A 26,484-nucleotide genomic window follows, 5' to 3' on the forward strand; every position below is an offset into this window, starting at 1 on the left:
GCAGCATTATGCACTTTTCTCTGTGTTGGGCTGTATAATTTTTTCATGCAGAGACAATGCTGAAGTCTCCACGTCCTGCCTGGGGCTGCAGCAGTGGAAGTGTTAAAGCCCAGGCTCAGAGCAGGAGGTGTGAATTCCTTGCTGCAGGCTGCCCTCTGCAAGGACTGAGGAAGCACCACCTGCAGGTCTGTGAGGCCAGAGGCTCTGGGAGGGGAGTGTGTCCCTCTGCCTTGGTGAGTTAAAGTGAACGAATTTGTGCCGGCCATTTCGTTGATAAGCTGAGTGATTTGTACCTGTTGTTTCTGGCTGTACTATGAGGTGATGAGGTACTACTTCTGGCTTTGTCTTGGAAACCTTTGAGCATGCAGACAGGCCCACAGCTCTAACAGAGAAGTACTAATCCCCAGCACCAGTATAAAAGACCTGAACCAGGCAGGAGCAGCGATTGCATGACACAGCTACTCGCATTTGCACAGGATTTCTTCTCCCAAAGAGCAGTGCTGCAGTGGCACAGCTGCCCAGGGAGGTGTGGGGGTCATCATCCCTGGAGGAGCTCCAGAACCATGGGGATGTGGCACTGAGGGATGTGGTCAGTGGGCATGGTGGGGTGGGTTGGGACTGGGTGGTCTTGGAAATCTTTTCCAACCTTAATGATTCTGTGATTCCATATCCTTTTTCCAATCTCTTTTTTCCTGTTGGTGTTTTTTCCTCTACAATATGTTTATCTTTGTCTGCCAGGTTCTCATATATCTCCAAAAAATTTGCTTCTCTGGCCAGTGTTTATTCTTCTGTCATTCAATCCCTGGTGTGGTACTTGAGAGTGCAATCTTCTAGCCTAGTTTACATTACACTGTCAGTATGAATTATTAAGGTTCTAAAATAAAATCTTCGAACCATAATCTTTGCAGTGGTGAAAGAGCTCTGTGTGCTTCGTGTTCCTTCATCCCCTGCCCTCGCCTTCCTTTGGAGCCCATCCCTGGGGCAGGGATGTCACTGACCAATGGTCAGGAGAGCATCAGAGCGGTGACACCTCTCTGGGTAGGAGGAGGGGTTTGTTTGCATGAAAAAAGAAAGAAAAAGGAGAAGTTATGGAAGTAGTAGTTGGGTTCTTTTAGAAAATCACCCAATTTTCCACGTGAATCAACACAAACATATAGTGGAAGCATTCCTGTAAGTCACAAGTGTCAGCATTTCACTGGCAGAGAACTCGCGATTCGTTTGGACAAAATGGAGTTGGTTGCAGCTGCACCCTTGGCATGGAGGAGCTGCCCTGGGGACGTGCCCCAGCCTGCAGCATCAGTCCATGCGCAGCCTCCTGGCACCGCCATGGAGCGCAGCACCGGGACCTGTCGCTTCTGCAACTTCTCCCTCCTGGTGAGGAGTAAGGGCAGCTGCGGGCTGCACCGCAGGACACCGCGGTCCACTTTGTGCATCCTGCTGCTGTAAGTGACCGCTGCTGGGAACAACTTGGCTTTATGATTTCGCAAGCCATGTTTGCTCTGCAGAAGGTGCATTCTGTGGACAAGCAGGTGGTGCTCATTTACGGGTGTGATCGCTGCTATCTGTTCCGTAGTTCGTGTGTTGCGTAACTATATTCGAAGAGCTGAAATTATTATTATTTGGGTTTCTTTATAGTTTCATTTTTGTAGGTAGCACAGAAGCCTACATCTGTGTCAGAAATCCAGAAGGTGTTTATCTTCTTTTGTCTACCAGGTCTGCACAGCACAGCTCTGCTGGACGAAACCTGGGGAGAAAGCAAGGAAATGTGAGATGGAGAGACTTTTTAGCTCTATTTTTGTTTTTCCTTCTATCTGAGATATTCTAAAGTTGGTTGGGGGAGGGAACGCTATGTTTAAGAGTGTCTCAGCGGTACTCATATATTTTTGCTGTATTTTTTGCTAATTGTATCATTTGTTTATGCTATTTTGTAACGTGCTGCAGTACAGCATAATAAAATCTAGAGTTGCGAAATTTTAGGTATTAAAGCATTGAGTTCCATATCTGTCTATTCTGTACTTTATTTCCAAGTAAGGAATCAACTCTAGACAAATTTATTGTAAGTTTTTAAATCTGTCTCAGGGCTCCAGACTTCTGACAAGTATGGCACTATTTACTGTAATTTTTACATACCCGTATCCATAAATGTATATCAGAGGTTCTAAATATGATGTACATTTTAAGAAGTGTCCTTTTACTAATATATCACCTTTGTGGGTTCCCCAGAGTTACTGTAAAGCAGCTTACAGAGATGAACCGATCTGTAATTATACAGAAATCAGCGTTCCATGCTTGTTCTTGTGTTCATCTGCCTTGCACGCTGTGTGTTTCTCGGAGGCTCACGACCTGGAGTAGTTTGTTTGCCTGCTAGTTGATGATATGTTATCACTGCTTTCCCAGACTTTCAGATTAAAGCTAAGCTTTTGCTGTGAAGATTCATATTATTCCAAAGGAATAACTAAAATAGGGACCGATTTCTGTTAAAAATTCATGGCCAAATTAAGATGTGATTCTGCCTTAGAACTGGATGAACTTTCTATCCTTTTTTTTTAATACCAGCACTCATGATGTTCCCTCGCATGGTTTTGATTTCTCATGTATCATCTGCACCGTGGCTTATTTTGTAAAGTCTATTCTTATCCCATGCTCTAACTTCATTAAGAATTTATGCTTGAAAATGTAAAATTCATCCTCTTAGTCTGTTGGCTGCATTAGCATTCCCCTTGCTCCCAGAGTAACTCTTCCTAGCCAGCATCCTACAAAATAAGCCTTTTGTCTCAGAAAAGCCATGGTAAATGCGAGGGCTTTACAATATCCTTACCCTTTGAGCCTCAGTGTGTTAAACAAGCGGCGAGGAAATGAGCTGCAGGGTGGAAGTGCTGGCGCTGAACATGCAGGTCGGGACAGATAGGTGGAACTAAACCCAGAGACAAATCAGGTGGTAGCACTGCCTTGGGAGTTCAGGCTTGATTTGCTACTGCAGGATGTGCTGCCCAAAGCAGCAGCTCTCCTTCAGGCTGGCTGCCAGCCGTGCTGTGCTGGTCTTCGTCCTTTGTGGATGTGGTTTGTGGGTGTGGGTGATGCGTTGGACTGGATGATCTTATGGGTCTTTTCCAACCTTAATGATTCTGTGATTTGACGTGGAGCTGCAGGATGAGCGTTACACGTTGGGCTCTTGTGTAAATGATGGTAGCTCTGTTTGGTACTGGAAGCCGACGGCTGTGGTCTTGAGTAACAAAATCTGTCTGATTCACCCGCTTAAGTAGCTGTGTTGTTTCCCATCTTTTTTGCCATTTGCTTCTTTCACTTACGTTGGTTGTGTGTTCTCTCTGGTTGTAACCAAACACTGGTAGTTCTTCACCCTTCCATCCCTGCACAGCACAAAGTACCTTTGTTGCTGCTTTTTCTCTTAATTTGTCCTTTCAATTCTATACTGTGATTTCCCCATAAAATATAAGACAGCAACACCTGCTTTACAAATGTGCTTTGCTGAGATCTTGTTGGGATGGTTTATGGCAACATCTGTCAATGACTGTGTGTTACTGGGGTATATACAAGACCCTGTTGGGCAGGGAACCAGTGCTGGAGGAGTCTGCAGAGAATGGGGAAAGACGTTGGTGCTGAGCTGCTTAGTGGGGGGGCTGACATGAAGATGCCTGGGCACGATGTGATGGATTGGTGGCTGGATTTGGTGATCTTAGAGATCTTTTCCATCCTTAATGATTCTGGTTCCTGTTTGCAAATACTGTTGCGTGGTTAATTCAGTAACAGAGTCTTACAGGTTAGAAATAAATGTTTTAAGCGCATCTTTTAAGTGCATTGTGATAAATTATTCACGATTAAGATGATAAAATGCCACAGTGGCAACAGGAGGCTCAATTTATGTTTTCTTTCGACTGAGTTTTGGCTGGTGGAGAGGAGGGAAAATCTTTGCAGGAGGGTTTGGAGGTCAGAGCAGCACTGAGAGATGCTCTGCTCTCACACAGCGGTCACCAAGGGTCTTCAAGAAGGTTTTGGATAAAACATGAGGAGGTTTCTGTCTAAAAATGAAATGAGGTTTTCAAAACCAATGCTCAGTATTGTTATTTTCTAAACGACTCCTCGTTTCTTATGGCATTTGAATTGCATGTTGAGGGTGCATTTGATTAAATAAGATAACTGACATTTGAATCATACATGAAGAAAACAGCCTAGGAAAAGAATGTTAGTTCTGGTAATGTATTTAAAAGGACTAATTGACCTTTCCATGGCATTTGAGACCAATCATCAATTTGGTGAGCTGGAAATCACATTAAATGAACGTTGTATTACAATAGCCAATACCTTGCTAGTGCACTTTGTGAACAGTGTATGGAATGCTACCAAACTTGGAACGGTATTTTTGTTAATAGAAATCCAAAGAGAGAATTTGACTAAATATTTCTAGAATTTGGGGCACAATTAAGCTTGTGTTTTAGCAATATGTCTTTATTATCAATCTTTAACAATGCTTTAACAGGGCTGCTGCTGTGTTGGGACACTGCAGTGCATTAGCTAGCATTTCATGCTATTCACTATGATGACAACCCCAGTTAGTTCAGTAACAGCACCAGATTAAAGTTACATGAGAAGCTGGCAGCTTTTATTCTGGTATATGAGCATGCAATGCCTTATAGTTAATTCTGCTGCAGCTCAGCAAATGTTTCTGATCCTTTGAATCATTATCTAAACTAATGGAGGCTGTTGTCTGCATGGGAAATGCACACCAGAGAGCAGTTTGGTTATTCTTCATCCCAGGAAACCTGGTTGGTTAAATTTTGAGCAGTGTAGGTCCTTTGGAGTCCTTCTGTATGAAGCTAGTGCTTAAAATTGGGTGTGGATCTTTGGTTCTGTATTGGGTTGTAGTTGGGGTGCACGGAGCATGGCTGGTTTATGCCAACAAATGAAGGAAGGGGAGACTGTATAAGCTAGTGAGTAACAATAGAGATGTGAGCCCTAAAGACTTACCCAACTTCATGTCCTCTGTCAGATTGCTGCTTACATGGCTCGAGATGGCAGCTTGCTCGGCGCTTGGTAGGTCACTCTTCAAATAATAATGATGCCCCAAATAGCTCAGCACATCTTCCATGGATTTCTTTTTTTCCGTTTAAAGGAACTGTGCTCCTTTTTGTTGTTGTTTTTTGTTTGTTTTCTGTTTTTGGTTTTAATTCATTTTAATGTTTTTAGAGGTATATAGGAAGAACTCCTTTCCTTTCTTCACACTGAAAGTTCAACGTTTTCCACTGGAGTTATTTCGTCTTGCACAGTTTTGGCAGCACAGTTCGCGATACCCAGCATTATCTCTCCAGATCTTCATCAGTTTTATTTGTGCTAATTAATATTAGTTGCAGTGCTTTTCTTCTCTTGCTAAGTGTACCATTTACAGTTTAAAATCAAATTGAATAGAGCGTATCTTCCATTTTTGATGCCTCCAAACAATGCAGCTTTTACTAGGAAAACAGTTTTAATTTTTAGATATCCCTAGTGCCTAATTTGTGTATTTGAGGTATTCCAAAATGTCAACTGTGAGAGTACCACTCATTGATGCGACACTTAATACAATGTAACTGTTTGAGTGATTGAGTAATTAGGTAGGTTTCCTTTACTTCATGGCTCAAGTTACTTTCTCTTGAAATTTTGGATACCTCAAGTTTCATTCTATTTGAAATACTTCAGAAATTCAGTGAAGAAATGCTCTGGGAACCTTTTGCTGATGAATAGTCCACCTAAAGTCTGTCCAGTCGCAAAAGGTTTGACTTCTGCAATGCTTTTTTAACATGACAGCAGTGATCTTCTTGGTTAAGTTCAGCTTACTTTTACAAGGACAGTTGAGATGGCTTTATTCTATGTGAATTTAAGGTCTGTGAGTCAGAAATTATGGTTGCTATGAAACAAGCCTGGGAAGTAATGGGTTTCACATGGACCGTTTGCCTAATTGTAATCCCATTTAATATCAGGCTTAATTTGTGGCCTGCTCAGGTAATGGGCAAGGTGAGAAATTGGAGCAGTCTTTGACGTGCGATATCCAATGGATTCCGTGTCAGGAGGGCCCTCGAGGTGACTGATGTGGTCAGCAGGGAAGCACTCCAGCACTGCAGGAGCTGCTGAACCTCTGATCTTTACTGAGAATAATTTGGGTATGAATTGGGTGAAGGAGATGAATGGAAAGTGAACACCCTGAATGGCAAGTGGGAGTATTTTATAAGGAAGGCTGTTTCTTCAGGCTGGGAATAGCTCATGTTTGGGAATTCACTAAGACATATTATCTCATTTATGAGTTAAATGAAGTAGAAAGCTCATCTGGTAACATGTTTGTGTTTGTGGTATTTTTGTTGGCGTGCTTTGTGATGTGCAGAAGGCTGTGATTTTGAACCAGGGAGTAGTCTCTACATTCACTTCTGCAAAATGTCTTGCTTATACAGAGACAATAATATAGTTACTTAGAAGGATTTCATTTGTTGTTAGCAAATACTTAGGCTTTTAATTTATTTTTATTGCTAGAGTGCATTCTCCAAATGTTGACACTGTAATAGATACAGCTTAGGACATATTTTTGAAAGGTTTTGATAGTTTCAATGTGCTCTGCTACTCTAGTAAGAACACTGCATATCATCAGCACCCATCAGCGCTCATCACTGCATACCTGTACTGTTCAGACTGTTCTGAACCTCTCTGTATTAACTACTTGGGAGCTGTCCCAGAATGCATGCTTTCCTGATGCCGATTTGCAAGGTGAGGCTTTTTATTGTTGTGAAAAGCAGGGACAAGAAGTGTTAAAGGAATCCCTGCTCTTTGCGAACCAAGATACTTAATTTCCAAAGTGCTTTTTGCAATTTGTGGGCTCTGCAGAACCGTGTGGATGGCATCACTGCTGCCATTAAACCTGCCCAGCTGGGCGGCTCTGGGTGCTCCCCAAACAAAGAGGTGGGCAGAGATTCAGTTGGTTGATGCTGCCATTGGTGTCCATGGAGTGTATTCTCCTAAAATGGCTTCTCCTTTTCTGTAGGGAATTTTTACAAATGTAGAGTGGTATGTCTTCAGCTGCTGTTTTTTCAGCCACTTTTTGGAGAAAAAGACACAAAAAGTGTGAATCTGGGTGGATTCAGCTTGTTTCAGTTTATTTGCTATCTGTACACAGTCTGGAATTTCTTTCTTGCTGTCAGGTCTACTTTGTTGGTTAACGAAGAGCTTTTTGTCTCCATGATTGCTTGGGAATTTCAATTCACATTTCAGCTGATGGTGTGAATCTGACTATTTGTAAACCTTCTAGAAAACAGGTTTGGAGTTGGAAGGTCACGTGGTACCCTGAGTATAATTCTGTGTTGCCATTCTTTGGATTCTAGACTTGTTATTTCTTGGAGTGGTGACGCACTTGCACAGGCTGCTCAGAGAGTGGCAGGGTCACAAGTGTTTGAGACCTGTGGGGTTGTGGCTCTGAGGGACATGGTGGGATGGGCTGGGCTTGGGTTAGATGATCTTAGAGGTCTTTTTCCACCTTAATGATCCGATGATCCATAAATTGCGTTTCTTCTTTCTGATCAGCAGTAAATAGGAGCAGAGCTTTATCTGGTTGCACTCTAAATGAAATCGAAGTAGAAGGTGATGGAGATCCTTTTGATGCAGGTGTCTAAGCAGGCTGGAAGGGGTGGCCATGTTGGACATAGCTCAGCTTTCTGCAGCACGCAAAGTTGCATTTTGTGTTTTGAAGCTCGGATGGAAGGGGATGCTTTGCTGAGTCTGATGGTGTGATTTTTGATAAATGTGTGTGTTAAAACCTGTGTATTTTTATGGGGAGAGTTAGGAAGGTCATTTAATTCTTTCATGCAATTATGTGGAAAGTTAATGGGAGCCTACTGGGATTCCTTCCTCCCAGCCGTTTCCATGTGTTTTTAAGGGGTGCATTGTGCACGGAAGGCAGTGCCAGCTGTTGATTGTCATCTTCCTCATGTCTGTGATAAAAAGCCACTCAAGAAGGCTGAAATATGAGAACGTCATTAGCTTTCCTATTGGCAGAAGTGCTTAAAAAAGCCACAACAGAAAGAAAATAGATTGCGTATTGAAATGAAAAAAACAAACGAAAAGCACAGCAGATACAGTGTGGTTTTGTGTAGCCCTTGGAAAAAGCAAAAACATGGCAGGGAGCTTGGACAAGCACGAACGTGAACCTGTGGCTGCTGTGCAGGGGTGCGTGTGAGAAACCTCCTATGTGCATCACTCATGGTTCCCCTCTCCTTGCTGTTGAAATTCAGCTGGCTGAGCTGTTTGGTGGCACCGGGAGTTGTGCTTTGCTGGTGCCTGACGTGTACATGGGTGGGTGGGTGGCTTACTTTTTATTTATTTATTTATTTATTTAAAATCCACTTGGGGCTTTTAAAGACAAAACGTAGGGCTCATCTGAAGATGGAAGATTAATTAAAAAAAAAAATAAGTAAAAAGTCCCTCTCCTTGTTACAAAGCAGAAGGGCCTCCATTTCAAAATAAAACCCCAAAGTCGGCAGTGAGTGGTGCTGTCTGTGCAGCCACAGCCTAGAAGCAGCGTGTTATTCAGCATTACCGATAGATCCCTGCTTGTGGCTTTGCTTGAAAATGTTTTGATTGCAATTGGATGAACAGGGAGAGATGTATATAAACGATGTTTGTTGTGTATACAAGCAGCTCCGGTTCTAAAGTGTACATGATGGGAAGGGAATAAATATCTCATTTTGCACTGCCTCCTAAGGTAGAGAGCGGCAGGCAGGGATGGAGGCGGTGGGAGCAGCAGCATGCACGCCTGCCTGCCTGTCTCGCATTAATGGAACAGCTTGCAAGGTCTACAGGGAATTTGCATTGGCTCTGTCACTGGTATTATTTAGTTCCTTATTTATTGCTAGTGGCTTGATTGTGCTGTATTTTCCCAGCAATGAAAGCTTTTAAAGATCATGTCTGACTCCTTTTGGACTGTGCTGTCCAATTTCTCTCTGCCTGCTACCAGCATGTTGAGACGATCCAAAAGGTAATCTAAGGATTTTGCAAGTAATTCTTACGATGTTTTTTCCAAGCTACTTGTTTTAATGCTGTTTAGACTTGCTTTCTTCCTTTATGAAGAGGTTAAATCATGTTCCTTGTACGTTAGGTGTAGTTTCTTAATGATTTGTAGCTGTATTCATTGTAAAAATCATGCCGTTCAGATCCACGGTCTGTTCTTTTTATAGATATTTATTTAAATGCATCGTTCCTCACTTCTTGTAGTATGTGAGTGTGATGTGGGTTTGTTTCTATGAAATGATGGATTGATGCCTTACTGAGAACAAGCTGCCTCAGTACTCAAAGTAGCAAAACAGTATTATGATGTTATAGGCAGCACTGGGCAGGGCTTGCAAATGTTTTGACGTATAGTACATGATTTTCTTAGGGATATCCATCACCTTAAATTTTAAATCATCCTTGTTAGTTCTGTGTGTTTGGTTTTTTTTTCTTGGAGATGTTAATATGTTACTGTAGTAGTAAATAGGATGAGTGCTCTTAGTCACGCATCGCTCTTCGGGTTTTGGTTAAAAATCCCATTGAATTCTGTGCACTAATAGCTGGCATCAGCTCTGATGCAGTACATCGGTGTCCCTTCCAGACTGGGAAATAGCGACGTAATTATTGCTCATCAGGTGTTCTGTGGACATCAACGCGTGCAGCCCAAAAACTTACTGGGGGAGTGGGCTTGGTGAGTGAGGTAGGTGCAGATCCTGACACAATGTATTTGGGTTTATTAGTAAACAGCTGCCATGAGCATTGGAATTTTTCATTGGTTGACTGGCTGTTAAAGTAAAGATTAGGAATATAAGCTTTGACTTGATTTTGGGGTGAATTTTGTTCACAAGCCGCCATAAATGAAATTAATCTATTTTGTAACTCCAACATAGAAACATATTGAATGAGGAGCAGAGGGTTTACTCTGTTTCCTGATTCTGTTTTTGCAGTTTAAATTGTATCAGTTTGTTTCTGTGCTAATGGTGATTTTTAGAAATTCTACTGGGAACAAAGATTTTGCTTTAAAAGATGAAATTTAGATTTTGGTCACAAAGAGTTGCATTAGAAATTTTATTAACAAATACAAGCCTTATTGCTTTTTTATTTTTCCAAGAAGAAAAACAGCTCCTTGAGTTCCCAGTTGTTGGTTGGTCTGCCTTTCAGACTCATGGAGCAGCGTCAGTAGGAGTCTGAAGGAGGAACAGAAGTGTTGGAGGTAATGCTCATTACTTCCATATACGTTTCTTGAGCTTGACTCTGAAGAGGAAGAGGAGGTAAATTACTGCCCTGTGTCTGTTTGCAAAGGATGAGGCAGGTAGGACCTGGCTTCCATGCCAAGCTGGATTGATGTGGGTGAGGGAGATCACAGCTCTGTAGGAGCATCACCTCTGTGACACCACTGCAACTGGAGCAGTCTTATCCCTCCTGGTTGCAGAACGTGATTTTCGTGAAGCTCATGCCATTCAGAACTATATTCTGTGTGCAAAAAGGTTGGCTTCTTTGTGCAGGTTCAACAGTCATGGACTTCTGTGCAGAACAGGTGTCTGTGGTGTATTTGCACAGCCAGAATGAGGTATGTTTATGTTTTAATGCCTTATCAGTGTGTCATTTTGAATTTGAAATTGGTCATCAAGGACTGACACAATTTTGGGGATACTAACAAGTATCCCCACTTGAAATTTACAATCCCATTTATTTGTTAGTATTTGATGAAAAAAGAAAGGAACTGACCTGTAAATTTGTTGCACATCTTAATGGAAAAGAGAGTACTTTCTATTGATTTAACCAGGTAAATGAATATTAGACATTTGAAAGTGATCAAACAGCTGTATGAGATGTCCCAGCTGCATCAAGCTGGGCAGTAGAAATCCTATTTTGCGCAGCACAGAAGCCACAGTCTTTAGTCAACCCTGGAAATAAAATATTTGAGCACGTGTGACAGTTAGCTGGGAATATCACCTTCTGCCATGCTCTGCTGGCAGCCTGCCCTGCTTAGGGACTGCTGTCATGGGGGACATGGGCAGACAGGTTGGGTTGTTGTGATGTGCGTTGTAATGAATGGGTTGGTTCATCTGACATCATGTTGTGCTGGGATTTGTGTTGGGGCATTGGTCCCAGGGACATGCTTGCACACTACTACTCCTAGCAGTAGCTGGCTGTGTGATGAGCCATTGCACATCTTAGTCCTTGCAACGACAGCACCAGGGCGTCCCTGGGTGCCAGCATTCTCAGCATCATGACACCTCTGCACTTTGAGTGAAGTATATTATCAAATGGATTAAGATATTTCTGTTTTCACTGCTTCCCTTTCAGAGTGTAATGTTCAGTACTATTTAGCACATCTATTATTTTTTACAAGTTGTTACTGCAATATAAGTTTATTAAATGGAGTTGGAATTGTTGGCTCCAGAGAATATTTTGCAGTATGAGATATTTGTCAAAATTTCCCCATGATCCTTGTGGAAAACTTTTGCATACAGTCTCATTGCATTAATGGTGGTTTGTGTGCTCTGATTTCTGGGCCACTGGCAGCATTCTGACCACTGTGCTGTGACACACATCTCTATAACGACGGCGTCTGATCCCTACTAAACATCCTACAGGGCTCTGCTCCCATATGGCCTCTCTGCATTAGGATGTTGTGCAGAGCTCTTCCTCTGTGATGCATTATGCTGAAATGAGCTCTCTGGTGCAGCTGGGGGCTTCTCGGCACCACTAATGGCACTGGGAAAGTGAGCCATCTGCTCCTCTGGTCAGGGGATGGGGCCATTTCTTCTTCAGCGTATTCCCGGAAGGATAGGAGAAGTCAAGAGCAACACTGAGGAGTTTGTCATGGGAGGGGTGACAGAAACATAAATCAGACGTACCTGTCTAACTGGTTCTGTATAAATATTTATAATTCTAAGCTGTGGAATAAATAAGGGAATTTCTTGGTACAAAGCACACGTGGAGCAGTATTGTCATAGGGCTGTAGTGAGACATCGCCTGTTGGATTTGAATTGTGGAGAGATTAAGAGTAATTTTGACATACTTAAATTAAACATCTTCGTTTTTCAGTCCTTTTGTTTCTCATGCTTTGGGCTTGACTTCTCTTGGGCATACTCTGAGTTGTGCAGTAACAGCAGTGTGACATTGTGCAAGTGGCCATGTGCTGGTTTTCAAAGGTTTAAATATCCACAAAAACAGAAGAAGCCACGTTTTGTTTTGCTGGGTATGAGGCAGTGATTGGGGAATACTCGGGTGCCCAGAGCACATCATGGGTGCCTTCTAGGTGTGCTCTTGTGTTCTGTTTGGTGGGGAGCTGCACTCAGTGTCTTTTGATGCTGATTGACACTAAAGGCTGTGTGTGTCAGGAGGATGCTGCCTCCTTTGTACATACATTGCCCCTGTGAAGGAAAGCAAAGCAGAATACTTACTGTTATGGTAACATAAAGCTAAGTATAAAAATGTGTGTTTGTGCTATAATTAACTTGGAAGTGACAGCTGTCACGCCATACATTTCCTTGCTTAAATGGGAAAAGTAAGAAATGTTTTCACTCCGTTGAGAAGGATGAGAAAGATCTGGAAACTTGATAATACTTAGGTCCAATTTTTACTTAATGCAGTATAATAAACGGCCTCCAACCGACACCCCTAATTGGAGAGGAAATTTCATTTCAATTACCTCTGCTAGGAGTTCAGCCTTGGGACAAAAGCACTGACTGTTTGGGGGAGAAAGACGTTCCTACCCGAAGTGTCCTATAGGGTTAATGCTGAGGTTTTGAGCCTGGGAAGCAATTTGTTCTGGTGGAAACCCTCTTGTACAACCACCTGGCTATTGCCCAGGCCAAACCAGTTTTTCAAGTCGTAACTTATGCGGAGTGGAAACTGAGCAACGTGCAGATTGTTGATGATTTTATGAATTGCTGGGATCTTCATGGAGAGATGGCTGAACATAACATGAGATTTTACATGAAAAAATGGCTGTTGGAGCAAGAGTCTGGTTTCAGAAGAGAGGAGATGCTCTGAGTGGGGCAGTGGGCAGTCGGGGGCCGGGCCTTCTAAAGAGAGCTTGACAGGAGCAGTGCACGTGGGCACGCGCCTGGCCTGCAATGTGCAGGGCTTGCGGTTAATTCAAGTAGACATGTTTGGGTTTAGGAATCCTCACTGTGTCTGTGCATCTGGTTACTTCAACTGTTGTTTGTCTCTGACAAGTGCATTTTAAATGCAGTGTCTGTCAGCTTGGTGTCTGGTGATCAACCACTGCAGAGTGACGTTTAGTGGGGCTGGGCCATCATAATGTTGTGGGGAGCCTCACCCTTGGCTTCTCAAGTCTTGTGTCTGCGGTGGTAACAGAGCGTTCTAGGGAAGGGCTGGAGAGGCCAGTGTGAGTGAATTTGAGATCAACTCAATGTGTTGGCATTTAAACACTGTAGATACTTCCAGTTGTGAGGGGCTTCTAACATGCACAGTAGTGTTCCTCTCTGCAGGCCCACGTGTGTACTCTCTGTAGGACTGGATAAGGAGCAAACCAAGCGCTATGCTCTCCGATATGCTTGGGATTCCCGTTACTTCAATGGCAGTTGAATGCTGACATTAACTAGGAACTGTAAAACACCTTCGGGCAAAATGTTCTTTTAAAAAACAGACTTCATTTAAAAAACTGTGAAGGGCATTGTATGATACACCATTTTCTATCACCATACACCTTCTTGGAGGCAAACAATCTCAGCTGGATGCAGAACACTTTGTATTGACCATCGTCTCACCATGAAACTACATTGTTGGTTTTTTTTCTAAAGCTCTTCTTAAGCATTTTGATTCTACACTTGTACCTAATTATCAGATATTCCCTGAATAGTTTTTCCCAATCCATAGCCTGACCTATTTTTAATTTTTGCTATTATTTCCAGGACTGCAGAGCAATACCTTTTACAGCAGATGTATAGTTAGAATAATAAGCACTTCAGTAATGAAAACTCCCAAGTTTATTCCAAGAGTATTAAAATCTGCTTTTGGTTTTGGAGACATAGAATATGCCAAACATATCAAGCTGTGTGTATTGTTTCTGTATTAAATTCTGCAGCTTTACTAGGGCTGCATGAACTCTACCATTCCATCTCTACTCTTCCAGCTGTTCTGCAGCAGAAGAGGCCTGTGGGGAGGTTCTACATTTTCCCCTTTTAGTCTGAATACTTCTCACTTGTTTTCTCCTCCATCTTCTATTTCTACCTCCTTTCGATTTAATCACTTCTATTTTCCTCCATTCTGTGGCTAGAAGAAAATGGTAAAAAATCACTCCTGGTTCCAGTTTCAGTGCACCTCTCTGCCTGTGTTTACATGTGCAGAGCATAACCAGAGTGTTGTGTGTAAATCTGTGTTCTATATAGAAAAGGCCACTGAGACACTCAGGTATGGGGTTTATTTCCAGAATAATGTACTATTGGAATCGTTTTGAAATTAGATATGTAATGTATTGTCACTCTGCAGTTTGAAACTACAATTAACTGATACAGAGCTAATTTCAAACATCTTTTGATGCTTAAATGAAGGAAATGCTCTGAACCAAAAAGAACTGTTCATGTTGAGTGCTATGTAGCAACTGGATGACAGCTCATATCCTCGTGAAGAAGATTGCTATTAAATCCCTGACTTCAGAATTGTTGGGGAAAGGTTTCTTTTCATTTTTGGCTCATATTCTTTGTTTTCAGGATGCATCTTTGGAGACCATGTTCAGAATGGGTTTGTTTTATTACGTCTGTATATCCTTGAAGTTACAGGGTAAAATAAGCTTTCAAACACTATAAATGCACTTTGTCATTTCATTCTTGAATTTGTTTGCTCAAATTTTTGCAAGCAAAAAAAATATGTGATAATCTATCTTCTGTGACAACTGAGACACCCATTGAAAAGCAGTCATGCTAGGTGAAGCATTCAATAATAGAGTTGGTGGAAACGGGAAATGAAAGTATGCAGTTATGTTTAGTTTTCGTTAAATCGTCCTTTCACACTTCGCGATGTAACTTCACGGCAGCATAATGCATAGCACAACTGAAGTGGGAGATAGTAATGCTTGAGGAGGTCCGTGTATGTTTTCTCCCATTAAATACTGTCTGTTTTTATTCTGTCATCTCTCTTCCTGTAATCAGAGATTTTTTTTTTCTCATCACATAAGGATGGATATAGCTTTGAAACGTGCTTGTGAGGGAGGAATGTTTCAGAATAGAGTGGTTTGATTTAGTTGGGAATGGCTGTGCCAGTCATGGTAATTTGTTGTGACATTTCATTTTGCTTGGCTTTGCAGTTGCTCCTGTGTTCCTCTGTTGTTAATAATGCAGAAGGCCTGGACTGCACAGCACGGTGTAGGCAGGTGTACAGCAACCATGGATATTAGGCAAATTAAACATAAATTACACACTAACTGGCAATTTCAGCTATTTCTTCACAGTTTCTTAACATGAATTATATTATTTCTTAAATTTGAGCTACAAATAAAGAACTAGAAAGTTATATCTAAAAAATAGTTTGTTTGAGGTGAAACAAAGCTACTTTCATGCATTAATTCCAGAATACTTAGATGCCAGTTTTATTTAAACAAAAGAACCAGTCTACATCCATTGCTCAGCACCATGTTCCCTTCAGCTGCCATGTTTGCTTAGCAGGCTGAAACGTATCATCCTGGCAGATGTTCTGCATGTTTCCTGTCCATGTTCTCTCTGGATATCTGTACTGAAGTGCAGCCCATGCTTTGCAGTTGATCCTCTCATGTACCTCCATGCTCCTTGTCAAGGTGAGCAGGAAGGAATCTACGCCAGAGGTGAGGTGTGAACATTTCTGCACATACATGGCTGCAATAGCTTGTAGATGACACAGGGAGGAGGGAATCATAGAGTGGCCTGGGTTGAAATGACCACAATGATCATCTAGTTTCAACCCCCCTGCTGTCATGATGGAGGATCTGTGGTATCTAAAGATGTCCCTGTGCTTTTGTCCTTTGTATGTTCAGTGAGTGTAATGGTTTTTCCTTAAGAGAAAACAAGTGGTTTTTGTAGGAATCTGCAAACCAGAGCTCCACCATGAATAATAATGTGATTTTTCAAGTTATTCTAGGATAAAAAAAATTTAAATCATTCTGAATGTAGAAAAAAATAATTCGTTGAACCAGATGCTTACTTATTGTTATCTATTTTAGAGAACTAATTATTCCTGTTGTTGGTGGTGCTAAAGCTTACAAAATTGCTTCCATCCTTGAATTACTATAATTAAAGGCGATAACTTCCACATCTAGTTAACATTGCTGTGCAGCTGCTGCATTCATTGACATGCAGATTTCGGATTTTGTAAATTTTCTGCCATTGTGAATAAAAATTTTAAATACTTATTTTCATTTCCAAAATCTTTGTTTCTCATAAAGAAGTCTTTGTAAATCAAATCAACCGAAACTAAACTCCTGTAACGTCAGAGGAAAATCTAGTTAGATTTGGTTAGGTGGGCATAGAATCACTGAGGTTGGAGAAGACCTCTAAGATCACTCAGTCCAATCCCAGCCACCTCACCACTGGAGTGGACCAGCACTGCAGCGGTATTACAGGAGATTGGTCCCAAATTGCCTTTTGGTGGAGGTTTGTTGGCTGGGGACAAGGTGTGCTGGGGTTGGACACAGCTCACAGGTACCCTCACACCCTGGTTAGCATTGCCATTCACACAGCACGAGGTTGCTGCTGGCTGCCAAGCACATTGCAGTGGGTCCAAAACCAGTGTCCAGTTACCAGACTGATGTCCTGCAGTGTTCAGTTTCAAGAACACATCTTGGAACGCTCCACTGCACGTAACAAATGTTATTTTTATTGCGGGGAGAGATCTCAGCTCACACATAGTAGAAGCACCATTTCCTCAGTGATGGCAGAGGCATTGTTTCAGCCCTCCCCATGTAAACTCCCCTTATTGCTGTGCTTGTTGCGAATAAAATCAGGCAGCTCTTGTGCTCCCCTGGGGTGCAGGTTCCCGCAGTTTGGCAGTGGCCCTGCAGGGCATGCAGCAGGGGTTGGCTCTTTCCAAGTTATGGAGTGGGATCTGGGAAAAACCCTTAATGAGACCCACACCAAATTGTGAGAGGAGGAGGGTCGGGGACCTTGCATGTAATGAAAGTAGGAAAGCTTTGGCTTACAAACACACAGTGATGCTTAGAGTCTCTCTGGGCTGATTCAGAACTGCATTTTTTTTTTCTTGTCAGTACACTCTGAGTTGTATAGTTAACCTTTTCCCTTTCTGCTTTCTCCTATTCCTGTTTTTTATGCAGATTGGATTATTTTTAGGGGGTTGCTTGCACAATTCATGAACGGTAATGAGCAGTGATGTAGTGTAAGAGTTCAATAATACGATCTCCTCATTATTGGCTGTGTAGCCCAGTGCTGAGCCCCGTCTGTCTGGCTGGAGTGCATCTTCCAGGAAAGCATTTTGTCTTCATGTGAACTGTGCCAGCACTTAAATTGACTCGCTCAAATTTCTTTGGCACAAGTTCCTGGTTAAAGCTAGCTTTACTTCTTTAATATTCAGCTATTCTTCATTACAAGTTGCTTAAATGCTGTTGTGGTGAGTTCCTGAGCTTTGCTGCCCAATTGGAGGCTGCACATTATCTCTTCATTGCATCAGAGGATGGTTTGAGTTGGAAGGGACCCCTTGAAGGCCATCTGGTCCAACTCCCTTGCAACAAACAGGGGCACCTACAGCTCCACTTCTCCCTTTTTGTTTTCTTCATTGTTATGACTATGAGGGCTTTATTGCTGCTTTTCTGTAATTTCTCATTGTTTCCAAGTTCTCTTAGAAGTTATATCTATCAATGTATCTATACAGAGATCTATTCGCAACCAGTCGAGAGTGCATTTGTGTCTGCATGTGTCTTTTTCCAATCATATAACATGAATTCAAGAAATTGAAAGTTCTGTTCTTAGCCTTTATGTCTGAGCTTTCCCTTATTGCCAGCACACGTGGATCACGTAAATGGCTGAATGGGGCCCAGTGATGTTCCTCCTTCCCTGGTGAGAGATCCAGCGAAATGGAAAGCAACCAAATTTTGGGGGTATAAAAAGAATACTCTATTCCTAACTTGGGCTGCTCAAAAGCCGTTCCTCCCCTGGGTGCATTGGTGCAAACCTGACCTGTTTTAATGGGTCTCAGCTGTGCTCTACTCTCAAGCCACTTAACCCTCTCTGAGTCCTCATCTTTGCAATGATGGCAGAGAAAATGGGTTTGTAAAACCTGGTCCAGTCTGGCAGATGCAGCCAGCAGTTAAATAGCTCTGAGGCAGCTCTTATTCCCCATTATGTTGTGATTTAAATATACCAACTTTCCAGAGAATGCTCGGGGCTGTGATCACGAGTGTTTTAGTAACTCCTTTTAGTGAAAGGATACAGCCACAGAGGATGGAGCTTTCTTTTCTCATGGTATCAGTGTTTTATACTGAGCAAGATCTGCAATTTTTGCATGGTAGTTTACATTAAAATGCTCAAGGTTCTTTTTTATATCTCACATAGTCATCTATGTTACATTAGAATACTCAGCACTTTGGTGTTGTGAGACATTTTCATCGTGATGTAAACATAATGATTATCTGCTACTAATGTTGGAACTGAGTATTCTGGTTTTTTGTGTTTTTTTTTTTTCAACAGTTACTGGAATAGACTGAACACATTAAAAAAAAAATCCATAAACTGAGATTTTAAGCCTCTTAACATCAGGTCGTTCGTTTGTCTGTATGATGTACACAATGGCAATCAGTTTTTGGATGGAGTGCTGTTGAATAATACATGAATGTAAATGAAGATTGTATGGAATCAGTTGGACAATTTTGAGGAATGCTTTAAGTACACTAAAGAGCCTGAATAGCAGTTAATGGCGCTTCAACTTTATTACTGTTTATTATGGTTGGCAGTTCCCTTGTGCTTTTTTCTGCTTTGAGTTCTCCAGTTTCCTATAGAATAACAATAAAAGGTCTTGCAAATAATAACAGTCAGATATACTGTATCCTGTGGCAGCAAAGCAGTTCTGCATTAAGTTGCAGTTGTTGGCAGACTGAACACATTTATCGGGGCTGCTCCAGGCGGGATGGGGGCAGATGTCGGCCCAGGAGCCACCGTGGAGCTCTGCTGGGCAGCCTTAGTCTGTGTTGTGCATGCACTGTGTATATCTCTATATGCCACAGCAAGGGGGTTAAATATCCAGTAGGTTTTGTTCAGGACTGTGTGAAATGAGGATGTTTCACTTGCCCATTATGATTACTTCCATCACCTTTAGAGCTAAATTGGGTAGAGGGCTGTTGGAAGTTTACCTTGCATGGTTTTTAATAGGCATTGCAGGGTTTGTGCTGCTTCTAACACATTAAAACACCTATTGCTGACTTTTTGGTCCCATATGTTTGCTTCCCAACAGTCAATACCAAAATCGAGTGCGAGAAGAAATATCGACCTGAATCTGAGAGATTATTTCTCCTTGGCTAAAGGCTGTTCTGCAGAACCAGCCTTCAGGTGCTCTGATTTCTCTGGTTTTGCCTCATCATTTATATCTCTTTCTTCCAGCTGTCGGACAAGCAACAGAAAGAGTTTGATTGTAACGTCCAGCACATCCCCGACTCTCCCACGGCCGCATTCCCCCCTCCATGGACATGCAGGTAACTCTGAGGGCTGCCGTGCTGGGAATCATGGAGAAGAATGTCGGTGCTCGTTGCATTAAGTTTGAACATAGAATTGTAGAATGGCTTAGGTTGGAGGGGACCTCAAAGATCATGTTGTTCCAAAGCCCTGCCATGGGCTGCGTTGCCAAACACGTTGATATTCCACATCAGTGTGCCATCTGCGGTCTCGATCTGCTACTTCAAGCAACATGAGATATTTGAGAATTGCTTTATGCATTGCTGCCAGTTTTATCACTTCAGCAGCAGTGAAATGCTTGTTTCCAGGCAAATGGGCAGCCACTTGTTAGTCGTCAGAGCAAAGTGTGGAGAGAGGCTATTTTCTTTTTGCATTAGAATCTCAGATAACTCAGATGAAGTATGTCAAATGTATGTTGTTTGTTACGTTTGGTACCGCACCAAAAGCTTGTATCTGCTGAAGGAATTCCACTTCACTCCAAACCCCTTTGGCTCTCCTATGGGTGATTATACTAGTGATAGCTTTGTAAAATGTGGTATTCCTCTTGGTAGGGATTTTCTGCTTAATTATGTTGTGCACCTTACTTTATTCTAAGAATCTACACGTGTGTTGAATTTAACAAATTCTATGTCATCTATGAAAGCATTTACGTAAAATGATGGAGAAAAAAAGCAGTCCTCAGAATATGAAAGAAGCATCTTTGCTTTTCAGATTGCAATGAGATGCTGATCTGATCATTGCTCAGAAGACAAAGGCAGAGATGTTCACACCTGTATTTTCTCTTGATTTTCTTCTCTCCCATCTTTCAAATGAAAAATTAGTCTTAGTGTTTGTGATGTTGTCTCAGGCTTTACTGGCTAATCTTTTATTAGAAATGTGATTCTCTGGAAAAGTAGAGTAGCTAATCAGTGGTATGTCATCCTTCTTTAGCAGAAATTGTCAAATGCTTCTATTTCTTGTTCTAATGTTGCACATGGGATTTGAAACTATTAATTAAGAGGGACATCCTTTGTGACGTCCAAGAGTTGCAAGCAGAGAAAAGGGAGATAAATTACTGGCAGTCTCAGTTCCCTGCCAGTACCGTGCTTAGGAGTTTTACCTGAGTCAAGTAATTTATTCAAGAGACAGAAGCAGATGAAATTTAGAGTAGATTCACAAATATTTTCTTAAGAAATATCATATATGAGGTGTGAATTTGAGAACAGGCTGTGATATTTGTTTAGTATTTGAACAGAATCGATGAATCTGTTTGTTCAGACACATACACTGGTAAGTCACGAAGAAAAGCTGAAGCCTCTCCCATCCCTCTTGTGTTGTGAACACGCTCCTCTTCACGTCCATTCTGCACCACTTCCACAAATGAAAGGAGTGACAAACATGCAGGGAAGTCAGGAAGGCTTTCTAAAAAGTTTCTGCTCAGAAAATGGAGTTCTTTATGGCATTAACTGCAGGAGTTTCTCTTCTGTATGTTGTGTGCACGAAGTTGGCGGCTGTGAAGTAGCACAGGCCTTTCTCCTAATGAACATGTACAAAGCAGCTTCAAGATAGGATGTTAGGCAATTTCATGTCCTACAAAATGGAGAGGAAAAGTAATACTTAAGAGGTCTAAAGATAAAAGTAAATCTGAACAATTTTTAACTCTGCCATGGAAACATTTTTGAATCAATAGCTCTTAATGGATTTGAAGTGCACTAATTCAGTTTTCAAACTTTATGAAATAACCTGTTCCAAAATTACATGGAGCCTTGTTATTGAGCAGCTACAGCTTGTTAATGTCATGGGAAAGTCACTGTTCTTATTTCCTCCTCCATATCTTGACTGAATGGCAGTTTTGGGAAGACAGGTTTGAAAATCTTCCTTGTATTTCTTTCAGATCAGAGGAAGGTGTTCGCACACTTTCCCTACGTTTGTATTTCTTTGAATTATTTTTATTCTAATCTAACATACACCTATTACAGTGTACACATTGTAAGGCAGATGAATACATTACCCTTAGACTATATCTTACAATGAAAAGCTTAGGATCAATCAGAGGAGCAGTGTCATCTTTATAGTAGGAAAGATATATATAGAGAGATTCTTGAAGGTGGATGAGGGAAGTTCATGTTGCTGTAAACTGCTTCCCATGCTGCCGGGTTACAGTGGATGCACTTGTCCCCGTTCCCATCTGTAATGATGTATGGAGGGAGCTGCTCACAGGCAGCATGGTAGTACTAAATTCAATCATTCTGCTCTTTTGCTCTAAGTTCAGTTCCTCCTTCTGGTTTAAAAAAAAAGGAAGAAACAAAGAAAGAAAAGATTATTTTTAAGCCTTCTGTTTACTTCTTTTTTGTGTATCAGTGCTATACAAAAGTTCATGATGCTCCTGTTTCTTGATCCTTGGATCCAAGGGCAAAAGCTGTGGATCTGTGCAGTGGCCAATCAAGAAGACTTGTGCAGAGGGAGCAGTGTTTGTTGTGTGCAGCTCTGGATCCTGTCCTGATCATCAGAGCTGTGGTTCATTTGCACTGTGTGTGTGTGATGCTCGCATGCCAGGTAGAAACCAGGACATTCACTTTGAGCTGGGTGGTGCATGGGATGCTGAAGTGTTTGGAATCATCCTAACATCGGTATGTACTAGAATGCAGGAGGTTCTGCGACGTGCAGTAGGATCTGTTCTGCTACTGTTAATATTCAGCAAATAGCATCAGTATATCGTATGTAGATGGCCACAACAGTAAAACCTTTGTATTTATCGTATTTCTCAGAATCTCAGGAGCAAGCTTTACAAAAAGGTTCTAGTTTAAGCTTTTGGACTTATTAACCTATCCAGTGTCATCATACTTGCAGGTGACAGCTGAGACTTTTGCCCATCTCTTCCCTGTAAGGTCTGTTTTCCTAGTTTCAGGGCAGCAGATGTGCAGGTGCTTTAGCTACCTCCTTCTCCACGTGTCCAGGAAATGTAAAAGTTCATGCCTGAATTATTAACATTGATGTAACTGCGTTGATTTACCTAATGGGTAATCATTCTGCGTAACAGCCTCCCCTGAGACAGTCATTTCAGGTTCAAAAGGAGCCAACTATAACCCCTGAGCAACAGGGGAATTTACCTTTGCTAACAGAATAAATAGAGTTTCGATCAGCCATTGAATGAGACCATTGCAGTAGGGCTTTTCTTATTAAAATTCCTTCAACTAGAGCAGATGCAACAGTACTGGGAAATTTTAGGGAGAGTAGTAATTCCCCTTCTCCCTGTTGTTGTTTTAAAAGCTTCACCCAGACTTGAATTGAGTAGAAAAACTAATTGCTTTTCATTTTAAAACTTGAAGCAACTCACAGGGGATCTAATTAAAATTCCAGTGTCTGGAAGGAAATATGCTATATAAATCTGAAAAAGTTGTTACTTAAAAATTAATAGTATCTCCGTACCAGATTGTGCAGGCTCAGAAGACTTCGAACACCCACATAGTTAATTTCAAAAGTTAAAAACTGTCATTACCCAATTTGCTCAGTTACTCTGAAATCCTATTTTGATCATAATGTGGAGAGTTTACAAAAGATTGATGAAGATATTAAACAGACGATGACAGTTCACTGCCTGTTTACAACAGCAGTAGGCTTTTTGTTCAGAAAGATCATCTTGATGCCAGCAAAAGCAGCAGATCTGCGGTGGGTATGTGAACACCCAGGCTTCTACCAGGACAGGCAGACTCCTTTGCTTTGCTGGGATGTCTGCATTGCTTCCTGCAGGCTTCATTCTGCCGCATCTCCTGATTTTAGCTGCTCTTTCAGCTTTTTGTTCTGCTGGCAAATACATGGCAACCCCAGCCTCGTGCTGCTGCTGGAACATGCGCTTATGCACACTGAGTTGGTCACTTTGTTGCTATTGTAGCTTTTCTCACTGTTCTTGTAAGCTTGCAGTGCCATCTAGACTGTGAAAACTAGTCTTAGCCCAGCAGCAAGATGGCTCTGGTTTTTCACTGTGCCCATAGGAAGCCAAGTGAGTGCAAGCTTAATAAGTGAAGTGCCAGTATTTGTCATCTTATTGATTTCTGGTGTTTCTCTCCTTGCTGCCTAGGATACACTGGGAATGGGTTTGGTGGCAGTCAGTTTGGGGTGAAGGCATGCATTGTGTCATATTACAATTACACTGAGCTGTCGTTAGTTCTTAACTAATATGTTATAACAATGCATTAAAACACTAACCAAAACCGACCCACAGGAAAATAAGCTTGTTGCCCACACCCTTTGTTTTTAATTCAGTTCATTTTCAGTGAAGCAGATTGTGCTGGATCATGCTTCCCCCCCCAGCTCTCCCATCACCCCTTGGCACACACCAGATCAGCCTGAGGCTGCTGTAATCCCGGCCAGCTGCTCTTGTCCCCGTGCACATGTAGGCCAGATGGAGCTGCCCGGCTCTGGGACATCATCACGGTGTGGAAGTGTCGGTTCCTTCTCCTCTCCCCTTTCCTACCTGCATGTGTGTGTTAGGTGGGAGTGACTGCAAATCTTCCAGTGCGCACAGTGCTCGTCTTCACTTTCTGCTCAACATAAAACTTAAGGTACACGAGTAACATTTTGAGATTAGCCTATTGCTGATGCTCACCTTTAACATGACTTTTTAATATGAGATCTACATCTGAAGACCTTTCTGATTACCAGGTAGCTTGCAGAGCATTGCTTGTCCAGTATCTGTTTTCCTGCTCACATTTTAATGTTAGTTTACTCAGAGAAATTGCTGCTGGCATATGCTTACTATGGGTAGTTTCTCTTTTGTACTTGTATTAAGGATCTGAAAGAGCAAACCACTTAAGAATATGCCTGATAGAAAGAGTACACTCGCTGACCTGAAGCTACTAATTCATCTTCTGAATTTCAAAGGTTTCTGCAGTTAGTCTGTAAATGATTCTGGCTTTCCGAAGGTCTTCCATAAGTGGCTGCTTTTTTCTTTGAAGACTTTGAAGAGCACTGCTTACCAACTGTATGCTTAAACATCATATGACAAAGCAGGGAAAAAATACTCTTGTGCCAATTGAAAATCTAATGTTATTTTTTCTTCAGCGTATGAAGTCTCTGGCTCTTTCATTTTCATTGTATTTTTTTGATGAGATGGTGGTTAGGATGAATGTTAATACTTTCTCACTTGAGCATCTTCTGTGTGTCTATAATCCTTTTATTACATGCAGTTCCTGTGGCATGTTTTTTTTTCCTCAGTAAATTTTATGTGCATCTTAAATTAAAAGGAGGTAAGATTCTGGCCAAATCATATTTCTTTGGCAAACTAATGTTCAAGTGATCAAGAGCACAAAGTGTATTGTCAGTCATTTGCAGTTACAACTTGGGATTAAAGGTGTTTCTGCACAGTGAGAAGTTCTCTGTTGGAAATGTGACTGAATTTGTTTGCTCTCTCAAACAGGTGGCAGCCCTTTGGACAGCCCTAGAAACTTCTCTCCAAATGCACCTGCTCACTTTTCCTTTGTACCTGCTCGAAGGTAAGTCGGGATGCATTCACCTGGATTGACAAGCAAATAGAATTTGTGCTTGAGTTTAGAAGTTGCCTACAGTTTACAAGTTTTTTATGTCATGTTTTGCTTTCCCTGATGTTTGCAAATCTATTTTATTCCCTTTTTGTTTAGGTCCTGGCAACATTGAGAATGAATTAGGTGCTTTTGAGACATAGAAATGATCAAAAGTTGATAAAGCCGTAAATACAGCCTGGGGAGGAGGCAGTTTTCTCCCAGGAAGATGACATGTAGACCATGTGCGATAACAAGCCATTTAGTCACAATGCCTAAGTTGTGAATAGAATAGCTCTGTCTCAGTGGTAATCCTAGATCCTCTTCACTCTGAGTAACGGAGGTGCTTTGTATGTCTGCCCTTCTGTTCTGCCATGTCTGCACAAAGACACAGACATACCGAAGTCAGGCATGCACTCTGCATTCATTCAGTGCCTTCTGAGTGGTAGCAACTTTTTAGTTCTCTCTACTGTCTTGGGCATTGGTGTCAGGAATATGTTATTGCTCTGACAAGGAAGACAGCTGATAATTGAAATTGCAAGTCTACAAGAACTACTAAAAGAAGAGCAGCCTTGAAAGACTTGAATGCAAAGCTATCATCTGTCCTGTAGTGAGTGCTAGACAAATGCTTGTTACACTGTAGATCAAACTGTTGGAAAGAAATCTGATACTATTAGTGATCAATTTAGTGTAAGGAGTAGGACAGAAAGAATAAAGACATCTGGGAGAAGCAGACAAATGGAGTATTGAATTTCGTATCTCATCAGGAAGGCAGAAATGGATCACAATGCAGAAAGTTAAATTTGGTTGAGAAAGAACAAAACAGCAACAAAAAAGTGACAAAGGAGATCCCAGGCAGAATTTAGGCAGGGAAGCTGGATTGCTCAATTCATGTGTGAGGAAGCTATTTTTAATTTGCTAAACTTCAGCTACTTATCTGTGTAAAGATGACCTGAGAACAGGAAAGGTGTGATCATTCTGAGAGGCAGCAAACTTTCTGTCAAAGATGGATGAGCTTGAAGACTAGATAGGGAAAGGATAGGTGTCAAAACGTCAAAGAAGAGTGAAGGTTTGGGATTTGGAAACAAGCTGGATTTAAGAGAAGCTGGAGGCGTACCCTTTATCTGGACACCGGCTAAATCCTGGAGTGTTTTTTTCCAGTGAAGTGGCTTGCTAGAAGACCTGGTGTCCTTGAATACTGCTTGAAGTAGATTTTGATCTTAATATGGCAGAGAAACAAAAGTTAGGTCTGTCTTATTATATGCTGTGGTTCATTTTGCAGTGTGCATGCTGCTCTGCATACTTTCTCAGTCACTGAACAGAACACTTAAGCTCAGCTTGTTTTAGAA

At 41.6% G+C, this 26,484-nt stretch overlaps 1 protein-coding gene across 25 annotated transcripts in view; it reads left to right on the forward strand.

Annotated features, from left to right (window-relative positions):
• Positions 1 to 26,484, forward strand: part of MAST2 (microtubule associated serine/threonine kinase 2) — a 147,847-nt gene that overhangs the window by 73,107 nt on the left and 48,256 nt on the right. For 23 of the 25 annotated variants that reach the window (XM_085511566.1, XM_085511562.1, XM_032446373.2 and 20 more), the window contains 2 exons: positions 19,569 to 19,660; positions 25,036 to 25,111. In XM_085511566.1, the coding sequence (XP_085367692.1) occupies positions 19,569 to 19,660; positions 25,036 to 25,111 (168 nt within the window). Of the gene's footprint in view, positions 1 to 8,714; positions 9,008 to 19,568; positions 19,661 to 25,035; positions 25,112 to 26,484 lie in introns of those variants that run through there. The other 2 variants (XM_032446383.2, XM_085511579.1) reach the window with 2 other exon arrangements.

This window comes from Coturnix japonica, chromosome 11, assembly GCF_054131305.1.
Source record: "Coturnix japonica strain WE chromosome 11, WE-NBRP24, whole genome shotgun sequence".
Classification (NCBI taxonomy): domain Eukaryota; kingdom Metazoa; phylum Chordata; class Aves; order Galliformes; family Phasianidae; genus Coturnix; species Coturnix japonica.